We start from the raw sequence: 19,378 nt of genomic DNA on the forward strand, positions 1-19,378 counted from the left end.
GAAATTTGATTGTCAAAAGCATGACAAGGGGCCTCCGTGGCCGAGTGGTTAAGGTTGCTGACTTCAAATCACTTGCCCCTCATCGATGTGGGTTCGAGCCTCACTCGGGGCGTTGAATTCTTCATGTGAGGAAGCCATCCAGCTGGCTTATGAAGGTCGGTGGTTCTACCAAGGTGCCCGCTCGTGATGCAATAATGCACGGAGGGGCACCTGGGGTCTTCCTCCACCATTAAAGCTGGAAAGTCGCCATATGACCTATCATGTGTCGGTGCGATGTTAAATTAAAAAAAAAAAAAAAAAAAAAAAAAAAAAAAAAAAAAATTTACACGATCAGTCATTGAAAGGACTGATTAAGATCTAAAACATTCGGAAAGAAGTTAATTTTGTTCCTACACAAAGTTCTTTCTGCATGAAATTAACTTATGTGTTTTTTCTGAATTCGGGATTACGACCCTCCCTGGTCTTTCTCAACAGGATAAATTCACATGGATAAAGCCTTTATATATCATTCAAGAGTCAAGAGGTAAATGCTTTTCAACAACTGTGCCTAAAATGGATTTCTCACAATTTCAATAGTACACCTACATGAATAATACCTTTTTCCCATATATGAGATCTGAAACAAAAAATATTGCTCGATTTGAACTTAAAGTTGTTTTGTTAAAAAAAATTTTCATTTACAGGAAGCATCTTCATTTCTGAAGAAGTTTTCAAAGTCGAAAAAATTCTCAAAGTTAAGAAACCACTTACATTTGGTGCCCCAGGTGGAATGCTAACTATTTTAGGCTGGTTGCTATTTGAGACATTAGGCAGAGGACCTGGTAGTGAAGAAGAAATTGGTTTCTGTGTTTGAACTGTTGAGCCCTGTAAAAACAAGCGCAGTAGATTAGACAGTAAACAGTATTTAAACATCTTTCAATGTTAATAGTTAATCACAAATACAAATCGGTGCATTTATATATATGACAAATCAAGTACAGGAATGTAATAAATCTCTAACAGATTTTTAATGCACTATACTACCTAATACTACTGGTTGACAAGGACTGGCTTTGATATTTTCTATAATTCTAGTGAGCATTTTTAATACTCAGTTTTTCCTTACTTCATTTTTATGTAAAGTCTGTCTTCAAAAAAAATATAAAAACAGAAAAAGCAAGATTAAAGTTTCTATAAGTGTGTAACTTGGAGGATAATGAACCAGAATTTAAATGAAATAGATTTGATTAAAAGTATGGTAGGTCATTTTACCAACCCACAAAGTATTTTTGTTGGGTAGAAAGTTGACCCTCGAGAAATTATTCCATGCAGAGACAGGTACCTGGGTAGTCTCTGACCCAAACTACCCTCCAGCCCTTGAAAGATATGAGCAGGGTTTCGAGCCAAACTTCATAATGGGTAAGGGATTTAAAGTCAGTGACCTCCATGACCCTGATGAAGCAACAACTGACGCATTATATCAAAACTTTACCTGTATTTGTGAAGTCATAACGGTCTGTATTGCTGAAGTTGGTACCACACTAGTACTAAGAGTTGCTGCTGTGCTTGACGTCCCAACCTGACCCACAGACGCTGCCGGAATCAATAAACCTTGACTGTTTGGCCCTGATATAATCTGACCATCCATTGCTGAATAAAGAGAAACAAAAGTTTGTTTGTTAGTTCAATTTGGTTTCAGGTCACATCATTCAAATAAGTAATGTCAAATGGAGACCTTTCAAATTTAACCCTTAATAGCCTGCTAAATTTCTAAAATGGACTGATCCATCATTGAATTTGGACAGTACCATTTATTATTCGAAGGGGTGTTTACTGAAGATTTACCGACTGAATATCGAACAGTGCAGACTATGATCAGACTGCATGGATGTGCAGGCTGATCTTGGTCTGCACTGGTCACAAAGGCAGAATCACTTGCCGCTAGCAGGCTAAAGTTTAATGGTGCAGAAAGACTTAAAGAACCACTCTAGGCATAACTTTAGACTAGGAGAATCACCCTGGTAAATCCATTAAACGTAAAAAGCAAGCATGGGGGCTTCATTTTCCCTGAAGAAGTTGGACCTATGCCACAGAGGGCAAGTGATGTAAATTCAGTTGTTAACAAAACAGCTTTAGAGGACAATTATAGCAAAGAAATCATGTTCAACTTATTCCTTTTATAAAAGCAAGAGTCTGAGTGTAATTAAATATAAAAGGGCCATGATGGTCCTCAAAATTGATATTTCAACTAAGTCACAGTACGTGCCACAACTCAAGCAGGTAACAATTTTGGTAGAGAGTTATCCAAAATACATTTCCATCAAATTATTTGAAAACTAGTCAAATTCGACAGTTAGAGAAGATTTCCAAAGTGTTTCATAAAGCCAAGAAGGCAGAAGTAGAAAAACTCACTGTGCAAAGCCATGTTTTCTTTGAATTTATCAATTTAAGTAGGACACCCTGAGGAACTTTTCTTTCTAATTTGTCTCATTTGTTTAGGAGATGCCATTTGTAGAATTTTCTATTTTTAGCTCTTGCAGCCCCTCATGGTTATGGGGTGGGGGGGGGGGGGGTTTGGATAAAATGAATTAACATGAACAGCGACACAGAAGGTCACAAAAGGAACATTTCTATAAAATTATTTGAAAAATTTCAAGTAGTTATGCTTAAAACTTATCAAAAGTAAGAGTCGCTTAATAAATACAGGAGCGCTGTAATTCTTGAGAATACTGAAATATATTCTGTTACTTGGTACAGTCCCTTATTATAACTTCAACTAACTTGTATAAACAAGAGGGCCATGAAGGCCCTGTATCGCTCACCTGACCTATTGACCTAAAAATCATCAAGATCAAAATTCTGACCAAGTTTTATTAAGATATGGTCATAAATGTGAAGTGTTAACTAGCTTTTCCTTTGATTTGACCCAGTGACCTAGTTTTTGACCCCACATGACCCAGATTCAAACTTGACCTAAAGATCATCAAGATTAACATTCTGATTAAGTTTCATGAAGATACAGTCATAAATGTGGCCTCTAGAGTGTTAACAAGCTTTTCCTTTGATTTGACCTAGTGACCTAGTTTTTGACTCCACCTGACCCAGATTTAAATTTGACCTATAGATCATCAAGATTAACATTCTGACCAAGTTTCATTAAGATATGGTCATAAATGTGGCCACTACAGTGTTAACAAGCTTTTCCTTTGATTTGACTTGGTGACCTAGTTTTTGACCCCAGATGACCCAATATCTAAATCATCCAAGATTTTATTGAAGGTAACATTCTGACCAAGTTTCATATAGATTGGGCCAAAATTGTGATCTCTAGTGTTAACAAGCTTTTCCTTTGATTTAACCTGGTGACCTAGTTTTTGACCCCACCTGACCCAGATTTGAACTTGACCTATGGATCATCAAGATTAACATTCTGACCAAGTTCCATTAAGATATGGTCATAAATGTGGCCTCTAGAGTGTTAACTAGCTTTTCCTTTGATTTGACCTAGTGACCTAGTTTTTGACCCTACATGACCCAGATTCAAACTGGATCTTGAGATCATCAAGATTAACATTCTGACTGAGTTTAATGAAAATACTAGTTTAGTCATAAATGTGACCACTACAGTGTTAACAAGCTTTTCCTTTGATTTGATTTGACCTGGTGACCTAGTTTTTGACCCCAGATGACCCAATATCGAACTCGTCCAAGATTTTATTGAGGGTAACATTCTGACCAAGTTTCATTAAGATTGGGCCAAAATTGTGACCTCTAGAGTGTTAACAAGCTTTTCCTTTGATCTGACCTGGTGACCTAGTTTTTGACCCCAGATGACCCAATATCAAACTCGTCCAAGATTTTATTAAGGGTAACATTCTGACCAAGTTTCATTAAGATTAGGTCAAAATTGTGACCTCTAGAGTGTTAACAGTGAAATTGTTGACGACGGACACAGGGCAATCACAAAAGCTCACCTTGAGCACTTCGTGCTCAGGTGAGCTAAAAACACTTAAATGAAAGTTAATAACTAATTTCTTTGGAACAGTCAAGGTAGTTCTGCATGTTTGATTAACAAAAGAGATGGTGTAAAGTTATTTATCCAGAAAAACCTATCAAATTCAATTATTGCTAAACAGTACCATCTTTTTTAAAGTTAATTTTGACAATGGATAATTTTTAAACAAGTGGCAATGTTAGGACTCCAACTGAAATCACACAGACCTAAACATTTAGTAAAATGACTGACAACAGTTACATTTACAACTATGAAAAAATTGACAAAAATCTGCATACTAAAACTTTTTCTATTCATAAAATTGTCCGTAAAAATGAGATTTCCCCATAGAAGCCCACAATGAAAATTGACCAGAAAACAATATTTTCAGTGTGACAAAACAATTAATCAGACAACCATATATTTATAATTGAGTGTATTTCCATCAGAGTAAATGATGCTTTGTAAAACTGGTTTAAAAATTCTAGTTGTAGAACAGTATCAATATTGTTTCAACAAGAGCTGTAACTAATAGTGACAAATGCCCCCGCAGCGCCTTGACCTTTGACCTGGTGACCTTAACCTTTGACCTGGTGACCCCAAAGTCAATAGGGGTCGTGTAATCATTAAGTACTATCAGCATGTGAAGTTTGAAGGTCCTGGGTGCAGTGGTTCGCGAGTAAAATTCCTTCATGCAAAAAGTTAACGTTGTGACGAACAAACTAACGAACGAACGGACAGTTAACAAGAGCTGTCCGTAAGACAGCCAAGCTCGACTATTCAAAATATTGTCCCAGAAGCAGGAAAATATTACCCAAAATGGTTAAATATCAAAAGAGTTTTAAGTTCAAAAGGGGGCATAATTTGACCAAAATGAATATCAGTTATGGGACTTGCTGCTATCAACTACTTTTATAACCCCGAAGGCACATATGAAGTTTCAATTAAATATCTGCATTAGTTTTGGAGATAGACACTCGCATGTAAAACTTTAACCAAAATTTTCTAAGTCCAAAAGGGGGCATAATTTGCCCAAAATACATGCTAGAGTTTTGGGACTTGACCCAGTGAGGTTGGTAATTGATCTAGAAAAAGAAAAAATAAGTTTCAAATCTATATGCCTTTTAGTAATAGCTGTATGTACTTGCACGCAAAACTTTAACCAGAATTTGCTAAGTCCAAAAGGGGGCATAATTTGGCCAAAATGAAGGTCAGAGTTAAGGGACTTGCTGCTATCAACTAGTTTTATAACCCTGAAGATACATGTGAAGTTTCAAATCAATATCTGCATTAGTTTTGGAGATAGTAACTTGCATGTAAAACTTTAACCAAAATTGTCTAAGTCCAAAAGGGGGCATAATTTGCTCAAAATACATGTCAGAGTTATGGGACTTGACCCAGAGAGGTTGCTAATTGACCTAGAAAAAGAAAAAATAAGTTTCAAATCTATATGCCTTTAATTGATGGCTGTATGTACTTGCATGCAAAAACTTAACCAAGGTGTGACGCCGACGCCGACGCCAGGGTGAGTAGAATAGCTAGACTATTCTTCGAATAGTCGAGCTAAAAACTAATATGCCTCCCTTCAGGCGCATAAAAATGCAGAGCTACCTTAACATCTTTGCACAAAGAAACACTCAGAAACAGAAAGTTCACACCTATATCAGTATGTTAAGGCAAACCGTCCAGCCCAGAGACCTAGTTCATCATCTCTTAACTGAAAAGCATTTTTGCTCTACCTATGTAACTAGACAGACTTTGTGCAGTCATAACTATCAACTAACCTGGTTGCATCTGAGGCCCTGACATTCTTGGCTGAGTTAGTTGCGCTTGACTTAAAGTGATTCCTGGCTGTGATACAACATTACCTGGGTTTGTAACCACAGGAATGATTTGACCATTTGGCAGTATCAAGGCAGACGGTAACTGATTTGGTTGACTGGGCATTGTATTTAAGGTCAGCTGACCTTGTTGCCCAGCAACAACTAGTCCCTGACCCTGACCCGGCATTCCTAGCAGCTGACCTTGACCATTTATCTGAGGTCCTATCTGCTGCAACAACTGACCATTTGGCGTCTGTATGATATTTCCTTGCAGCAAGTTTTGAGGTTGAAACGGCATATTGGGAAGGTTGTTGCCAGCGTTTTGTCCAAGTAACTGATTTTGTAACGCTGCCATGTTTGCCTGCTGCTGTGCTAATGCAAGTGCATTCTGGTCCATATTTCCTGTCTGGTCTTTTATAAGATTTGTTTGATTCATACCAGGCATGATTCCTGGTTTCTGAGAATTATTAAACATGTTTGGATTATTTGGGTCCATACCCACAGGCACATTGGCAATCATGGGTATCCCTTGATCATTTATGAACATAATCTGCTGCATCTGCTGCTGCTGCTGCTGTTGTTGTTGTTGTCCTGGCAGTCCAGTTGGGTTCCCTAACATTGGCATATTTATGAGAGCACTATTACTAGTCTGTAACATTGGTTGTAAACCAGACTGCGTACTTGTCATCATGGGCATATTTGATGCACTACCAGTCAAAGAACCAGTCCCTGATGCTGTTGTAGACTGGTTGTCTGTAGAACTATTTTCCGTGGAGAAAATATGATCACTAGTAGCAACTGATGCGAGTGTTTGTAAAGCATTGTTCTGAGAGGAGCTAGATTCTGCTTCCTGCGCAGTCTCTGACACAGATGGAGTCAATGCCGAGGAACTCTGCTGTCCCGAGTTACTACCAGGAGTGATTCCAGCATCCTGCATTGCCAGCTGTAATAATCCTGCATCGGAATCATCTGCTGATTTGTTCATATTGCCTGTATTCTGATCACTTTGTGGGTTTGAATTTTGACCTATCGGATTTGCAATGTTATTATTAGCAACACCTGGCATGCCAGTACTGGAACCAGCACCAATGACTCCCATTGGTCCGAGGTTTGGCATCATCTGGTTCCCATTTCCCATCATTCCCGGCATCATGAACTGATTCATCATCGGATTAAACATGACATTTTGTCCATTGATAAACGCACCACCTGGCATGTTCATTAACTGATTCTGTGGTAAGTTTCCAGCAGTGTCGTCTGATACAGACACTGATGATGAGATCATTTCCTGTTGTTGTTGTTTTTCTCTTTGTTCTTGTAGCTGCTGTAGGTGGGCATTGAGAGTATTACGTTTCTTTGTTTTGTTCTTTGGCTTCGGACTTTCATCTTTGACATCTGTTGTGGAGCTAACACCATTGGTGGGAATAGATTCTGTAGATAGACCTGAAAATACATTAAACATAAATACATACTGTGTATACATACAGGTTCAAAACGTACACGCAAAACCAAAATCTAAAGTTTATGTGTAGCAAAGAAATCTTAACAGTTTATTAGACAATTTTTAGCATACACTTATTACTACATACACAGATATATACACTTTCAGATGCTAACTTCCCACAAATGCCATAGTTTATAAATAAGAAACTTCACGCCATATATTATGTTACACAAGATTTTTTTTCAAGAGTTGTGATTTGTATTCATATTTGATGTAAGTGCTTATCAATTCCAGCTAACTGCACCTTGCCAAGGTTTATGATTACCCCCTATCAAAGCACTGATATAACCTTGTTAAAGAAACAATGGACCTTGCACAAAAATATCAAACTATTCTCTCTATAGGTAAGAGTTTGTAATGGGTTGTAATTTTCTTCCTGAGAAATGGAACCAATCTGTTGTTAACCATGTTGGTGTGACCCCTAGAAATAACTTTCTTACCAGGTACTGGCAAAAATGGAACCCAATGATGAGTACCAAAGTAGTTGTGAGCCCAAGAAGTAACACTTTTACTGGGTACCAGAAAATACCAACCTGTGGGAACTCTACTCAAGTACAGTCTTTTGAGACCTAGAGGTCAAAATAAACTTTCATGTCATGCTGTTTCACTTTATATGTTTTAAAAAATGGATAATTATCAATACTTTTAATAAGAGAAATTTCATAACATACCAGCAGCTTTGATTATTTCAGAGAACTTGTCCCTTTCAGCTTTCAAGATGGCAACCTCTTGTTGTAAACTTTCTTCTGTGCCTGCAATATTGTGAAATGAAAATCTAAATTTAACTGTCGTGTCATATTACTTTCAGACCATTGCATAGAACACTAATTTGTCAATGTGATAAACTTATACTATAGTATATTTTTCTTTCAATTTAAAATTAAAAGTCAAACTATTTAAAATCACAATTAAAAGTCATTTTTCCATGCAGAGCATTATCCTTCTCCCCTAAAGAAATCCTTACTTAAACTGTTGTTTTTTTCTTCAGAACAACTTGCATGCTAGGACATATCCTAAAAGTATATCAGAGTTCTGCTGAGGCTGCATTTTTGCGCCATTGGCGCGAAAAAAATATGAATGGCGCACCAAATTTCACGTCAGTGGGCCTTTGGCGTGCCAGAAAATCTGAAACTCAAACCCGATAATGATCGCTAGTTTGCCAGTCTTGCACTGTAGATAGACATACCTCCAGGGGAGATCACTGCGACAGATTGAAAATATAATGTGTCGTGATAATTGCACCATGATTGTATCAAAATGGCGACCGCACCGAAAGGAAAAGCGATTATGCACGAATTTTTCAGTCCTCCTGCCCCTAGGAAAATGAATTAGACTTTAGTTACACTTGGGAAAGATACAAATAAAAATGACACATTGAACAAAAGCGAGGATTTAACTATAGATATCGCTGAACATTATACAACAACCTCAGAATCACAGATTGATCCGACCCCCACTCAAAGTAATTTGTGTAAAGCAAAAAAGTAAGAGTAAAACGTCTGGCAAATAGAGCTTTCAGAAGAACTTATTGGTTGAGCATACATGGTTAAGTTATAAGGAAAAGAGAATTAATGACATGTACTTTGTGTATAACTTTACATTTAAAAAACTTTATACTTTTTAAAGCATAAGAAAGGTAAAGTTTTTTATAAGAAAGGTAAAGTTTTTTAAATGTAAAATTTGATTCTTATTGAATGGCCCAAAAAGTTCCAGAATGGCCCCATGTTTTCAAGGTAGATGGGCCATGGGCCCATCATGCTGAAATCCTCGGCAGAACTCTGGTATATGGGCATTCTAACAAAATTCAATGCAATTTAACTTCTTCAGCACTTTTAAATTTTTTTTAAAGCTCTGAAATACAAAAAGCGTTTTCAAATTTTTCTTGATCTTAAACTCTGATTCTAGTAAAATATCAAGAAAATAAGAATAAATTTAACTTCATGTAGGAATTATGTATTCAAAAACGTCACATTTGAGCCGCACCATGAGAAAACCAACATAGTGTGTTTGTGACCAGCATGGATCCAGACCAGCCTGTGCATCTGCGCAGTCTGGTCTGGATCCATGCTGGTTGCAAAGCCACTATGTTGATTTTCTCATGACGCGGCTCAATTATGGGAACTATGTATTCAAAAACATCACATTTATACCTGTGAATTTAGTTTTAGCTTCTTTCATTTCTCTCATGTATGCAAGTGACTTCTCAACAATCTCTAACGTGCTCTGAAAACAAGAAGACATTTCACTCTTTAAATTGACAACAGGTTTTGGTTAATACAATTTATTAAGATTTAGGCAGATTGCGACACAATCGAAACTGACCTGACCATTTATATGTCTGCCAGAATGTTCAATTGCTGTCAATGTTCCCTTTTTATAGATTTTAACAAGAATAGATCTTTTTCACTTCTTTTCTAGCTTTAAAGGTGGAGGAACACCCTAGTTACTCTCCAGGCTCTAATAACAAGCATAACATGTATCCAATGACTTTTCCAAAGCTAGCTTGGCTTTCTCACATGAATAATTGCAATGTCTAGTACAGGATCAAAGCAACTGTTTTGATGGAAAAGTGATTCACAACCTGTGTCATTCAGCAATGAAAGCTTCTACACACTGGCTGATACTGATGCCTACTCATTATACAGTCAAACTTTGTTTGCTTGAACTTGGGTAAATCAAACACTACCCGACAATGGAACTTATGGTAAGGTCCCGACAAAATGCCTATATGTAAGTTATTTTATTCAATGACTCAAACTTGGCTCAAATTTCGCTAGTCCAGTTGAATTTAAGCAGACGAGGTTCGGCTGTACTCATTTTTTCCTCATCTAGATCAGTATGTACAATTTTCCTCATCTTGAAAGCTTAAGACTGTCTCGGTATTCAATTTATTTTGCTGTTTTGCAACTATAATGCTTTAAAAAAAAAGCTTTTTCTTCTTTTTCTTATAAAAGGTTTATTCTGCAATTATTTAAAACTTAACTGAAAAGTGAATGATTACCAGCTTCATTAGCTATGTTAAAGAATTTAAGATTAATAAATGGTTTTATCATTGGACAATGGACATGTTGTAAAAAGTCATTTCTGTTTTAAATTTTTACAATTTATACTGCATTTCACCAAAAATAACCGAAATAAAACCATTGGCTTATAGTTTTATAATTCCGATTTCTTTAAGAAATCAATTCTAAAATTGTTTGCTTACATGTCTTTCACTAGTGATGTAGTTTGGAGGCAGAAGTTCACCCATCTTACAGATACAAGCTTTAATCTGTTCTTTTCTCTTTTTCTCCATATCATTGTGTTCTCGTCTCCGCCTTTCACGCTGACAAGTCACTTGCACAGGACTGAAATAGAACAAGCACATATATGTTTAGGCTTACAGCAGTATTAAAATGAACAGAAATTGTCCTGTTATATATTGAAATATATATAATATATACAAAATGAGTCAAATTTTAAAAACATAGTTACTGAAAAGTAACATTTATTTTTATCTGGCTGTGGAAATAGGACTTGGAAATGTGTATCTGCTGAATGGAATAATAACTTCAGATTCTTTTGTTTCAAAATTTAATACACATGAAGAAAATAAGTTGTTCCTCAAAAATCTTTAGGTCTGCAAGATGACAGCTTCCCACACTCCCAACCTCTCCCTGCATCTCAAACATCTGTGTTTCTGGTTTACAGCCACTTTAAACCTTATCATGCTGGACAGGACTGATTCTGCCTTTGCGACCAGTGTAGGTCATGATCAACTTGCACATCCGTGCAGTCTAATCATGATCTACACTGTTTGCAATTCAGTCAGTATCTCTTTGGTATGAATGCCTTTTAACAGTTAATGGTACTATCAAAATTGAAAGATGGACAAGTTCATTATAGAAATTTAGCAGGGTAAGGGTTAATGGTTCAGCTTCTTCAGTTATACTGTCAACTGGTAGTAGTGGGCTTAATGCCCAAATACAAGGTGCCAAAATCTAAGAAAAACCAAACCATAGGACTATCCTTAAAAATATGTATTGTTTCCCCTCTAGCGACCTGGCAATTAAAGACTGGGTAGGAAGGTAAAATGTTTTACTTTCTACAGTTCCTTTTTTGTTTAGTACATATCCGATCTAGAAACATTTAGATATACTTGTATCATCATCATGCATGATGTAAAATCAGTCTGTGCAAATATTAACACTTTTTCAGCCATGATAAACAGTACTGAAATCTTTATCGTTAGTTTGATTTGAAAGTAATATTTAAGTGAATAAAAATAATTATTCACAAAAATTCTGAAAAATATTGTTTTAATATTTTTGATGAAGAATTTTGGGTAGGGACAATTTTTGTGGGTAGGTAGCTGCATGGGAAACAAAAAAATATTTTATTTTAAACCTACACACATGACACAATATCCCACCCAGACACATTATAGCAGGCAACATCAGTCTGAATAGAATTAGTCCTTGAAAGTTTTATCCTTCATGCCAAGTCAAGTAAAGAAACTACTAGCACCATTTTACCAAAGTCTTTGGTACGACACTACCAGTGATAAGACCCTGACCATCCGCATGTGAAGAAGACACTATCACTGCACAACGCCTGCAGTCCCTCGACTTCTGCTGCGATGGTAATTACTAATCAACTTGAATGGCAAAGTATCCATGGTCAAAAATAAAAATGTTACTTACTTTCCTGAGTCTGTCTTCTGATGGCTGGAATCCAGCGACTGTGAAGTCTCAGACCCTGTAAAATAAAGCAAGAATTCCAGATTTTTGCCAGTTGTTTAGCAATCAGCAGTATTTGTAATTGTTCCAGTATCATACTTAAGTTGCAACATTTACACTTTCAATGTGCTTTTCTTTACAATTCAAAACCATGTCTGCATTTATGTGGAAGTTGAAGCAAATTTTTGCAAAATCTATAATAAATGCAATAATAGCTTTCCTACAAAAAAGTGAACTAAAAGGAGCTTAAATGCCTGAGCAAACATTCACAACTTCCTCGTTACTATCTGAACGCATCGGATTCCAGCCTTCAAAGCTAAAAAGAAAATACAAAAGATCTTTCCACAACATTAAGTTGCTATTCTCACCTTCAAAATATAAATCAATATTTCACTAGAATAGTTTATTTCCTTGGTGATATATTATTTAGCAAAGTGCACCAAGGACATACCGTACATGTATGTCTGTCGATATAAGCCATACAAATATAATAATATTATAATATTATGAAACTACGAATAAATCTATCAGTAAATATACGCAATTAAGAATTAACCTATCATTTCATGAATCTTTCAACAATGTCACTCACAGACTTTTGGCATATGATATCAATTCACTGTGAGTTCAAACACCACTGTGGTGATGACTCCACCTCCCCATGTGACATCAGTTCAGTACTTCTGTTTTGTGAAGAAGCAAAACAACAGCTGTCCGTAAGACAGCCAAGCTCGACTATTTGAAATATTGTCACAGAAGCAGGAAATTATTACCCAAAATGTTAAATATCAAAAGAGTTTTAAGTTCGAAAGGGGACATAATTTGACCAAAATGCATGTCAGAGTTATGGGACTTGATTCTATCAACTAGTTTTATAACCCCGAAGACACGTGAAGTTTCTATTTAATATCTGTAGTAGTTTTGGAGATAATAACTTGCATGTAAAACTTTAACCAGGATTTTCTAAGTCCAAAAGGGGGCATAATTTGGCCAAAATACATGTCAGAGTTATGGGACTTGACCCAGTGAGGTAGGTAATTGATCTAGAAAAAGAAAAAATAAGTTTCAAATCTATATGCCTTTTAGTAATAGCTGTATGTACTTGCACACAAAACTTTAACCAGAATTTTATAAGTCCAAAAGGGGGCATAATTTGGCCAAAATGAAGGTCAGAGTTATGGCACTTGGTGCTATGAACTAGTTTTATAACCCCGAAGACACACGTGAAGTTTCAATTCAATATCTGCATTAGTTTTGGAGATAGTAACTTGCATGTAAAACTTTAACAAGAATTTTCTAAGTCCAAAAGGGGGCATAATTTGCTCAAAATACATGTTAGAGTTATGGAGGTTGGTAATTGACCTAGAAAAAGAATAAATAAGTTTCAAAGCTATATGCCTTTAAATGATAGCTGTATGACACAGTATGTACTTGCATGCAAAAACTTTACCAAGATGTGACGCCGACACCGACGCCAGGGTGAGTAGAATAGCTGGACTATTCTCCGAATAGTCGAGCTAAAAACCAATTAAGTTTTCTTCACAAATGCTACATAAATCTGACAATCTATTCTGGCTATATAATCTGACTTTCTGTTCAGCTATATAATCTGACAATCTGTTCAGCTATATAATCTGACAATCTGTTCAGCTACATAAGTCTGACAATCTATTCAGCTATTTAATCTGACAATCTGTTCACCTATATAAACTGACAATCTATTCAGCTATATAATCTGACAATCTGTTCAGCTATATAATATCTGAAATGTCACAAACTATTCAGCTATATAACCTGACAATCTATTCAGCTATATAATCTGACAATCTGTTCAGCTATATAATCTGACAATCTGTTCAGCTATATAAATCTGACTGAGGAAGCCATCCAGCTGGCATACGGAAGGTCGGTGGATCTACCAAGGTGCTCAATAAATGGTGCACAGAGGGGCACCTGGGTTCCTCCTCCACAAGTCGCCATATGGTATAAAATTGTACTGGTGCGACATTAAACCCATCAAAACCAACAAACATATAAATCTAACAATCTGTTCTGCTATAAAAAGCTTACAATCCGTTTAGCTATAAATCTGACAATCCCTTCAACTACATAAATCTGACAATCTTTTCAGCAATAAAAAGCTAAATTAATAATCACTTCAGCTATATAAATTTTACAATCCTTTTGGCTATGAAAATCTGACAATCTATTCAGCTATAAAAATCTGAGAATGTGTTCTGCTATAAAAATCTGAGAATCTGTCCAACTATAAAATCTGAGAATCTGTTCAGTTATAAAAATGTGACAATCTGTTCAGCTATAAAATCTGACAATCTGTTCAGTTATAAAAATCTGACAATCTGTTCAGCAATAAAAATCTGACAATATATTCTAAATAAACGTACTAACAATCTGTTCAATCTGTTTAGCTATATATCTGACAATCTGTTTATCTGTTTTTACCCTGAACAAATGACTTAATTTTTCACAACTTTTGAAAACATAGCGCTCCACTTTCCCAAAATTGAAAGGCACTGGCATATTCCAGGGACTACCTTAGCCTGGAAAATTAGGGAGAAGTGACTTCTCCCTCCAGAAGAAATAGGGAGAAGTTTTGAAATTTAGGGAGAAGTTTGGCAAACGCGAGACAGGACACTGCTTACACACATTAAATAACAAGACATTGTTTATTCAGTTTCATTTTTAGTATTATCTATTTATGACATATAAATAAAAACAGTGCATCTTGCAACCAGTACTTAAGGTTTCCTGGATTTCTTCCTTTTCTATGTTAAAATCTTTCAATGACTACCACTTGTGGACACAGTGGTCGAGAGGACTAAGATGCTTTCCTATGAAGGTGAAAGCCCCTGGTTCGAATCCTGGCTACTCCCACTGCGGTGTGTCCTTGGGCAAGGCACTTTATCACGATTGCCTCAGTCGACCCAGCTGTAAATGGGTACCAGCAAATTGCTGCAGGTAAGGTATAACTGGTTTTAACTGTTCTTAAAATAGGGTCGCTCAAAAGCTCTACAAAGCTTATGTTAATTGTTTCACAAAGCGACGGTAAATAAAATTTACCTTTACCTTTACCTCTGTCAACCTATTCAATGTGGCATTGTTCAGGTTTGTGAGCAGTCTAAACTTGATGCTACAATAACCTTTTACAGTCTAAAAATTGTATATGTACATGTACCTCCTTTAATTTGACAAACTGCAGAGTTTATAAAACTCTCAAACTTTCAATGAAACATTATTTGAATTGATCAGTAGATAAAGACTTAAAAATCAGCAGCAATATTTTTTAAAACAAGGTATTTTGACATATAATTTTTTTTATAATTGGTTAAATGCATTACCTCCCTTTTATACATGTCACAATTCTTTGATCATTTTAAATACTAGCTGGTTTGTTACACCTCAGCCTTTCACGTGCACAAGTTTTTTTTAATGGATTAAAGCTTGCAAGTGACTAGCAAATTGAAAAAAAATTAACATGTGATCAATGCTAATTAACAGAAATTACTTAATTTGTTTTAATTGTTTCTTTTATTGTACTGTACCTTTTAAGTTTAACTTTCAAGTTTATTTCGGCTTACTCCGATTTCCGCATTCATTCGTTCTAGTTTATATCATTCCAATATGGTGGACAGTATGCGGCTAGTACACTTTTGGAGACACAGTAAACGCAGACAAATGCAAGAGCATGGCTTGCTGATATGGTAAAATTAATTTAGATAATAACATACAAAAGAAACAAAGTGAATTTCGGCAGCTTTATACTGTATAGAAATAAAATTCCGGTTCCCTAGCCTATGCTAAGTACTTTCGCTAGAGAACCAGTTCAAGACGAATAAGTTCGCCGTCTAGGGAACCGGTTCTGGTTCTCTAGCCACTGCCAACAGTAAAATGCAGATACGGTTAAGCCACTGCCAAAAGTAAAATGCAGATACGGGTAAGGCTTAGAGGGATGACAACTATAAAATGGCAGTGGCTAGAGAACCGGAATCGGTTCCCTAGACAGCGAACTTATTCGTCCGGAACCGGTTCTCTAGCCAAAGTACCGTGCATAGGCTAGGGAACCGGAATTATATTTCTTTGCATAAAACTGGTGAAATTTACTTCGTTTCTTTTGGTAAGTATCATGTGCATGTTCTTATCTTAATAAGTTAATTAATGTTACTATTTCAGCAAGCTATGCCCTTTTATTTATTTGTGTTTACTGTGTCTCCAGAAGTGTACTCGCCGCATACTGTCCGCCATATTGAAATGATAGAATAAATTACAGTACAAATGAATGCGAAATTGTCGACACTGGAGCCGAAATAAACTTGAAATTTAAACTTAAAAGGTGTAAGTCAATAAAAGAAACGATTAAAACAAATTAAGTAATTTCTGTTAATTAGTATTGATTACATATCTTTGAACGTGAAATGCCGAGGTGTTACAAACAAGTATTTAAAGTGATCAAAGAATCTGTATGAAGTTTTAAGGGCAATTAAATTAATTTGTTCATCTATAAACATGTAATGACGCAAATACAAACCAATATTATTTTATATTTAAATAATTTAAATCAAAGAAGTATAAAATAAATAATTTATTTTTATAACTCTTTGTTTAAATATAGTACAAGTTTAAAGCAACATTTAATAACATTTTAAAACTGCGAAGTAGTTTTCACGCATTCACATACTAGTTCATATCATTCCAATACAGCAGACACGTTATATATGCGGCGAGTACACTTTCGGAGACAGTAAACGCAGAAAAAAAAATGCAAGGGCATGGTAAAATTAATTAAGATAATAATATGCATGACACTTACCAAGAAACCAAGTGGATTTCTGACACTTACCAAGAAACAAAGTGGATTTCGGGGTCCGATTTCGGCAGCATTATGCATAGAAATAAAATTCCGGTTCCCTAGCCTATGCACGGTATTTTGCTTAGAGAACCGGTTCCGGACGAATAAGTTCGCAGTCTAGGGAACCGATTACGGTTCTCTAGCCACTGCTCTATAAAATATCAGAACATAAAATATGTCATCCCGATAAGCCAAATGAGTCAGGCTAACTTTTATACAGTCTATACCTTAATGTATGTAGCTCATCTTTTCAACAATTTCACACCTCTAGACTGCACTATACTGCATGTCTAGGGAGACTCCGGGTCCAGAGATCCGTTTACCGGACCCCTAGCCACTTTTGTACAGAACTTTGTCAGTGTCATATATTACATCATCAAGATGATGATCAATACTGCAGTATAACCGAAATGTGTTGTTAACTGTCATACTTAGCAAGGGAACAATTAGTAACTCCTATTCGGAAATAATGTCGTCACACTCGGTAAGTTACAGATTTGGTTATTTTTTTGTTTACGTTTTGTAGTAAACTTTGGCATTACAGTCAAATTTAATTAAGAACCTGATTAATTACCATGTTTGTCAGGTGTTGTTGTTGATGATGTATCCATCCTTGATTGTGTGAACAATTAAACATCAATTTTTAGGGCATTTTTGCAACACATTAAACAACTAACTGCCAGCGATTCCATTATGTCTTTGGTGGCCGCCATTTTTCTATGACGTCATTAATTTTAATCATCAGCCTCGAAATCACTTTCAAGGTCATAATCCGTAGTCCCAGTAGGATGGGCATTTTTAGAAGGAATTAATCAATTACAGTATTTAAAGGTACTTGAAAAAGCATAGAACACATCAAATTCTTCATATATATTATATTTTAAGGTACAAATAGATAGGGTTGCTTTGGCGGGTAAAGATGTCAAAAATGTATACCAGGGGAGGCAACAAATACTGGATAAAAATAATGCAGTTGTTAACACCCTCCGTGCAAAACCGACACTATGTCTGAGTCTGCATCTCTTATCAGGTTACACATACTGAAAAAATAAATAACATTATTGTTTCGAAAAATGTCCGTCCTTTAAGGGCCGTACTGTACTGTAGTAGTATACTTTGTACGTAAATTCCGCAACGAAAGTTATATTCAGTGACACATACTGACGCATTTCAAAAAGTTGTAATCCTGAAGAATATGAACATTATTTCTATTTTCAAGTGTACTGCAACATCCCTCACTATAATTCACTCATCTCCGATAAGTTTGAACACCAGCAAACATTCCACACAGGGCCGATATACATGTATTTCTGTATCAGATGTGACGGCTAATTATGACTGGCTATAGGCCACTACCCTTCCCAATCTTAGGGATTTATCTACATTTTGATTTACTGAAAGCCCTTTGTCTGTTGGGAAGCTTCCTATTCCCTTAGATCTGGACGTTGGGACGTGTGTCCGTAACAGTCATTTCTACATAACATAAAGTGTAATGCGTTACCAAAATTAATACTTACATAACAGTTGTAATCAATAAATTGACTACTATGTAACAATATTCTATAAATATAAAGTAAAATAATAATGAAATATATTGCCTTTTCTGTCAAGAATGAAGCATTTTGAAACATGCATTTTACAATTAATATTGCTATTTCATTTCGGAGTAGTGTAACTATCATTTTAGTTTGAATATCACTTGGGACAAACAATTAATTTGATTCTAGTCTTACAATAACAATGTATCTATGCAATAATTCTTGCAAGAAATATAACTTTTTTATATAGAGATCTTCTTGAATTTCAGAATAGATACATAACAGGAAGATATATATGGTATTATGAATATACATTTTTGTTGTCCCCCGCATTTTTCGAAGAAAAAAGGGGGACATAGAAATAGACTGCGTCCTTCCGTCCGTCACACTTTGTGTCCGGTCCATAATGAGACAACGTGTCATGCGCATGACCCAGACCCCTAGCTCTAAGGTCAAGGTCACACTTAGAGATTTGTTTTAGTTTAATCATATTTTATTGCTCTCTGTTTCAATATTGCACACAATATTACATACATTTTTAACATACAATAAAAAACAAAAGGGTTGGGCTACGAGTTATTTCAACATCAGCATACAGCCCTTCCTATAAAAAAAAAATCTTATATTCTATTAAACAGACTAAATGTGAGCAAGTAACTTGAGAGAGAGAAAAAAAAAACAACAGAAAGATTACAATAATACAAGAGAGAGAGAAAGAGAAAATAAAACATCAAAGAATACATTTCTGTAATGGAGCTACTATTTTTGATTCATGAAGCTGCCTCTGCATCCCGACCGTACCCCTAAAAAAAACATGCTTGATACAAATCCATACTTTGTTCAATGAAGCTGCCTCTGCATCCCGACCGTAACCCTAAAAACCATGCTTGATACAAATCCATTCTTTGTTCAAGAAAAGAAGAACATAAATAGACAGTTTCATTCATAACAAAGC

At 35.7% G+C, this 19,378-nt stretch overlaps 1 protein-coding gene across 2 annotated transcripts in view; it reads right to left on the reverse strand.

The window, feature by feature from the left end:
- Positions 1–17,643, reverse strand: part of LOC123561847 (serine-rich adhesin for platelets-like) — a 33,364-nt gene extending 15,721 nt beyond the window's left edge. For both annotated transcript variants that reach the window (XR_006688545.2, XM_045354498.2), the window contains exons 1-8: positions 17,460–17,643; positions 11,983–12,037; positions 10,506–10,647; positions 9,451–9,523; positions 7,972–8,052; positions 5,758–7,239; positions 1,472–1,629; positions 751–864 (exon numbers count right to left, since the gene is read on the reverse strand). Coding sequence is in view for 1 of the 2 variants with exons in the window: in XM_045354498.2 (XP_045210433.1) it covers positions 751–864; positions 1,472–1,629; positions 5,758–7,239; positions 7,972–8,052; positions 9,451–9,523; positions 10,506–10,647; positions 11,983–12,037; positions 17,460–17,496 (2,142 nt within the window). In the remaining variant the exon portion in view is untranslated. The remainder of the gene's footprint in view (positions 1–750; positions 865–1,471; positions 1,630–5,757; positions 7,240–7,971; positions 8,053–9,450; positions 9,524–10,505; positions 10,648–11,982; positions 12,038–17,459) is intronic.
- Between the last annotated feature and the right edge of the window lie 1,735 nt (positions 17,644–19,378).

Source organism: Mercenaria mercenaria, chromosome 10 (genome assembly GCF_021730395.1).
Source record: "Mercenaria mercenaria strain notata chromosome 10, MADL_Memer_1, whole genome shotgun sequence".
NCBI lineage: Eukaryota > Metazoa > Mollusca > Bivalvia > Venerida > Veneridae > Mercenaria > Mercenaria mercenaria.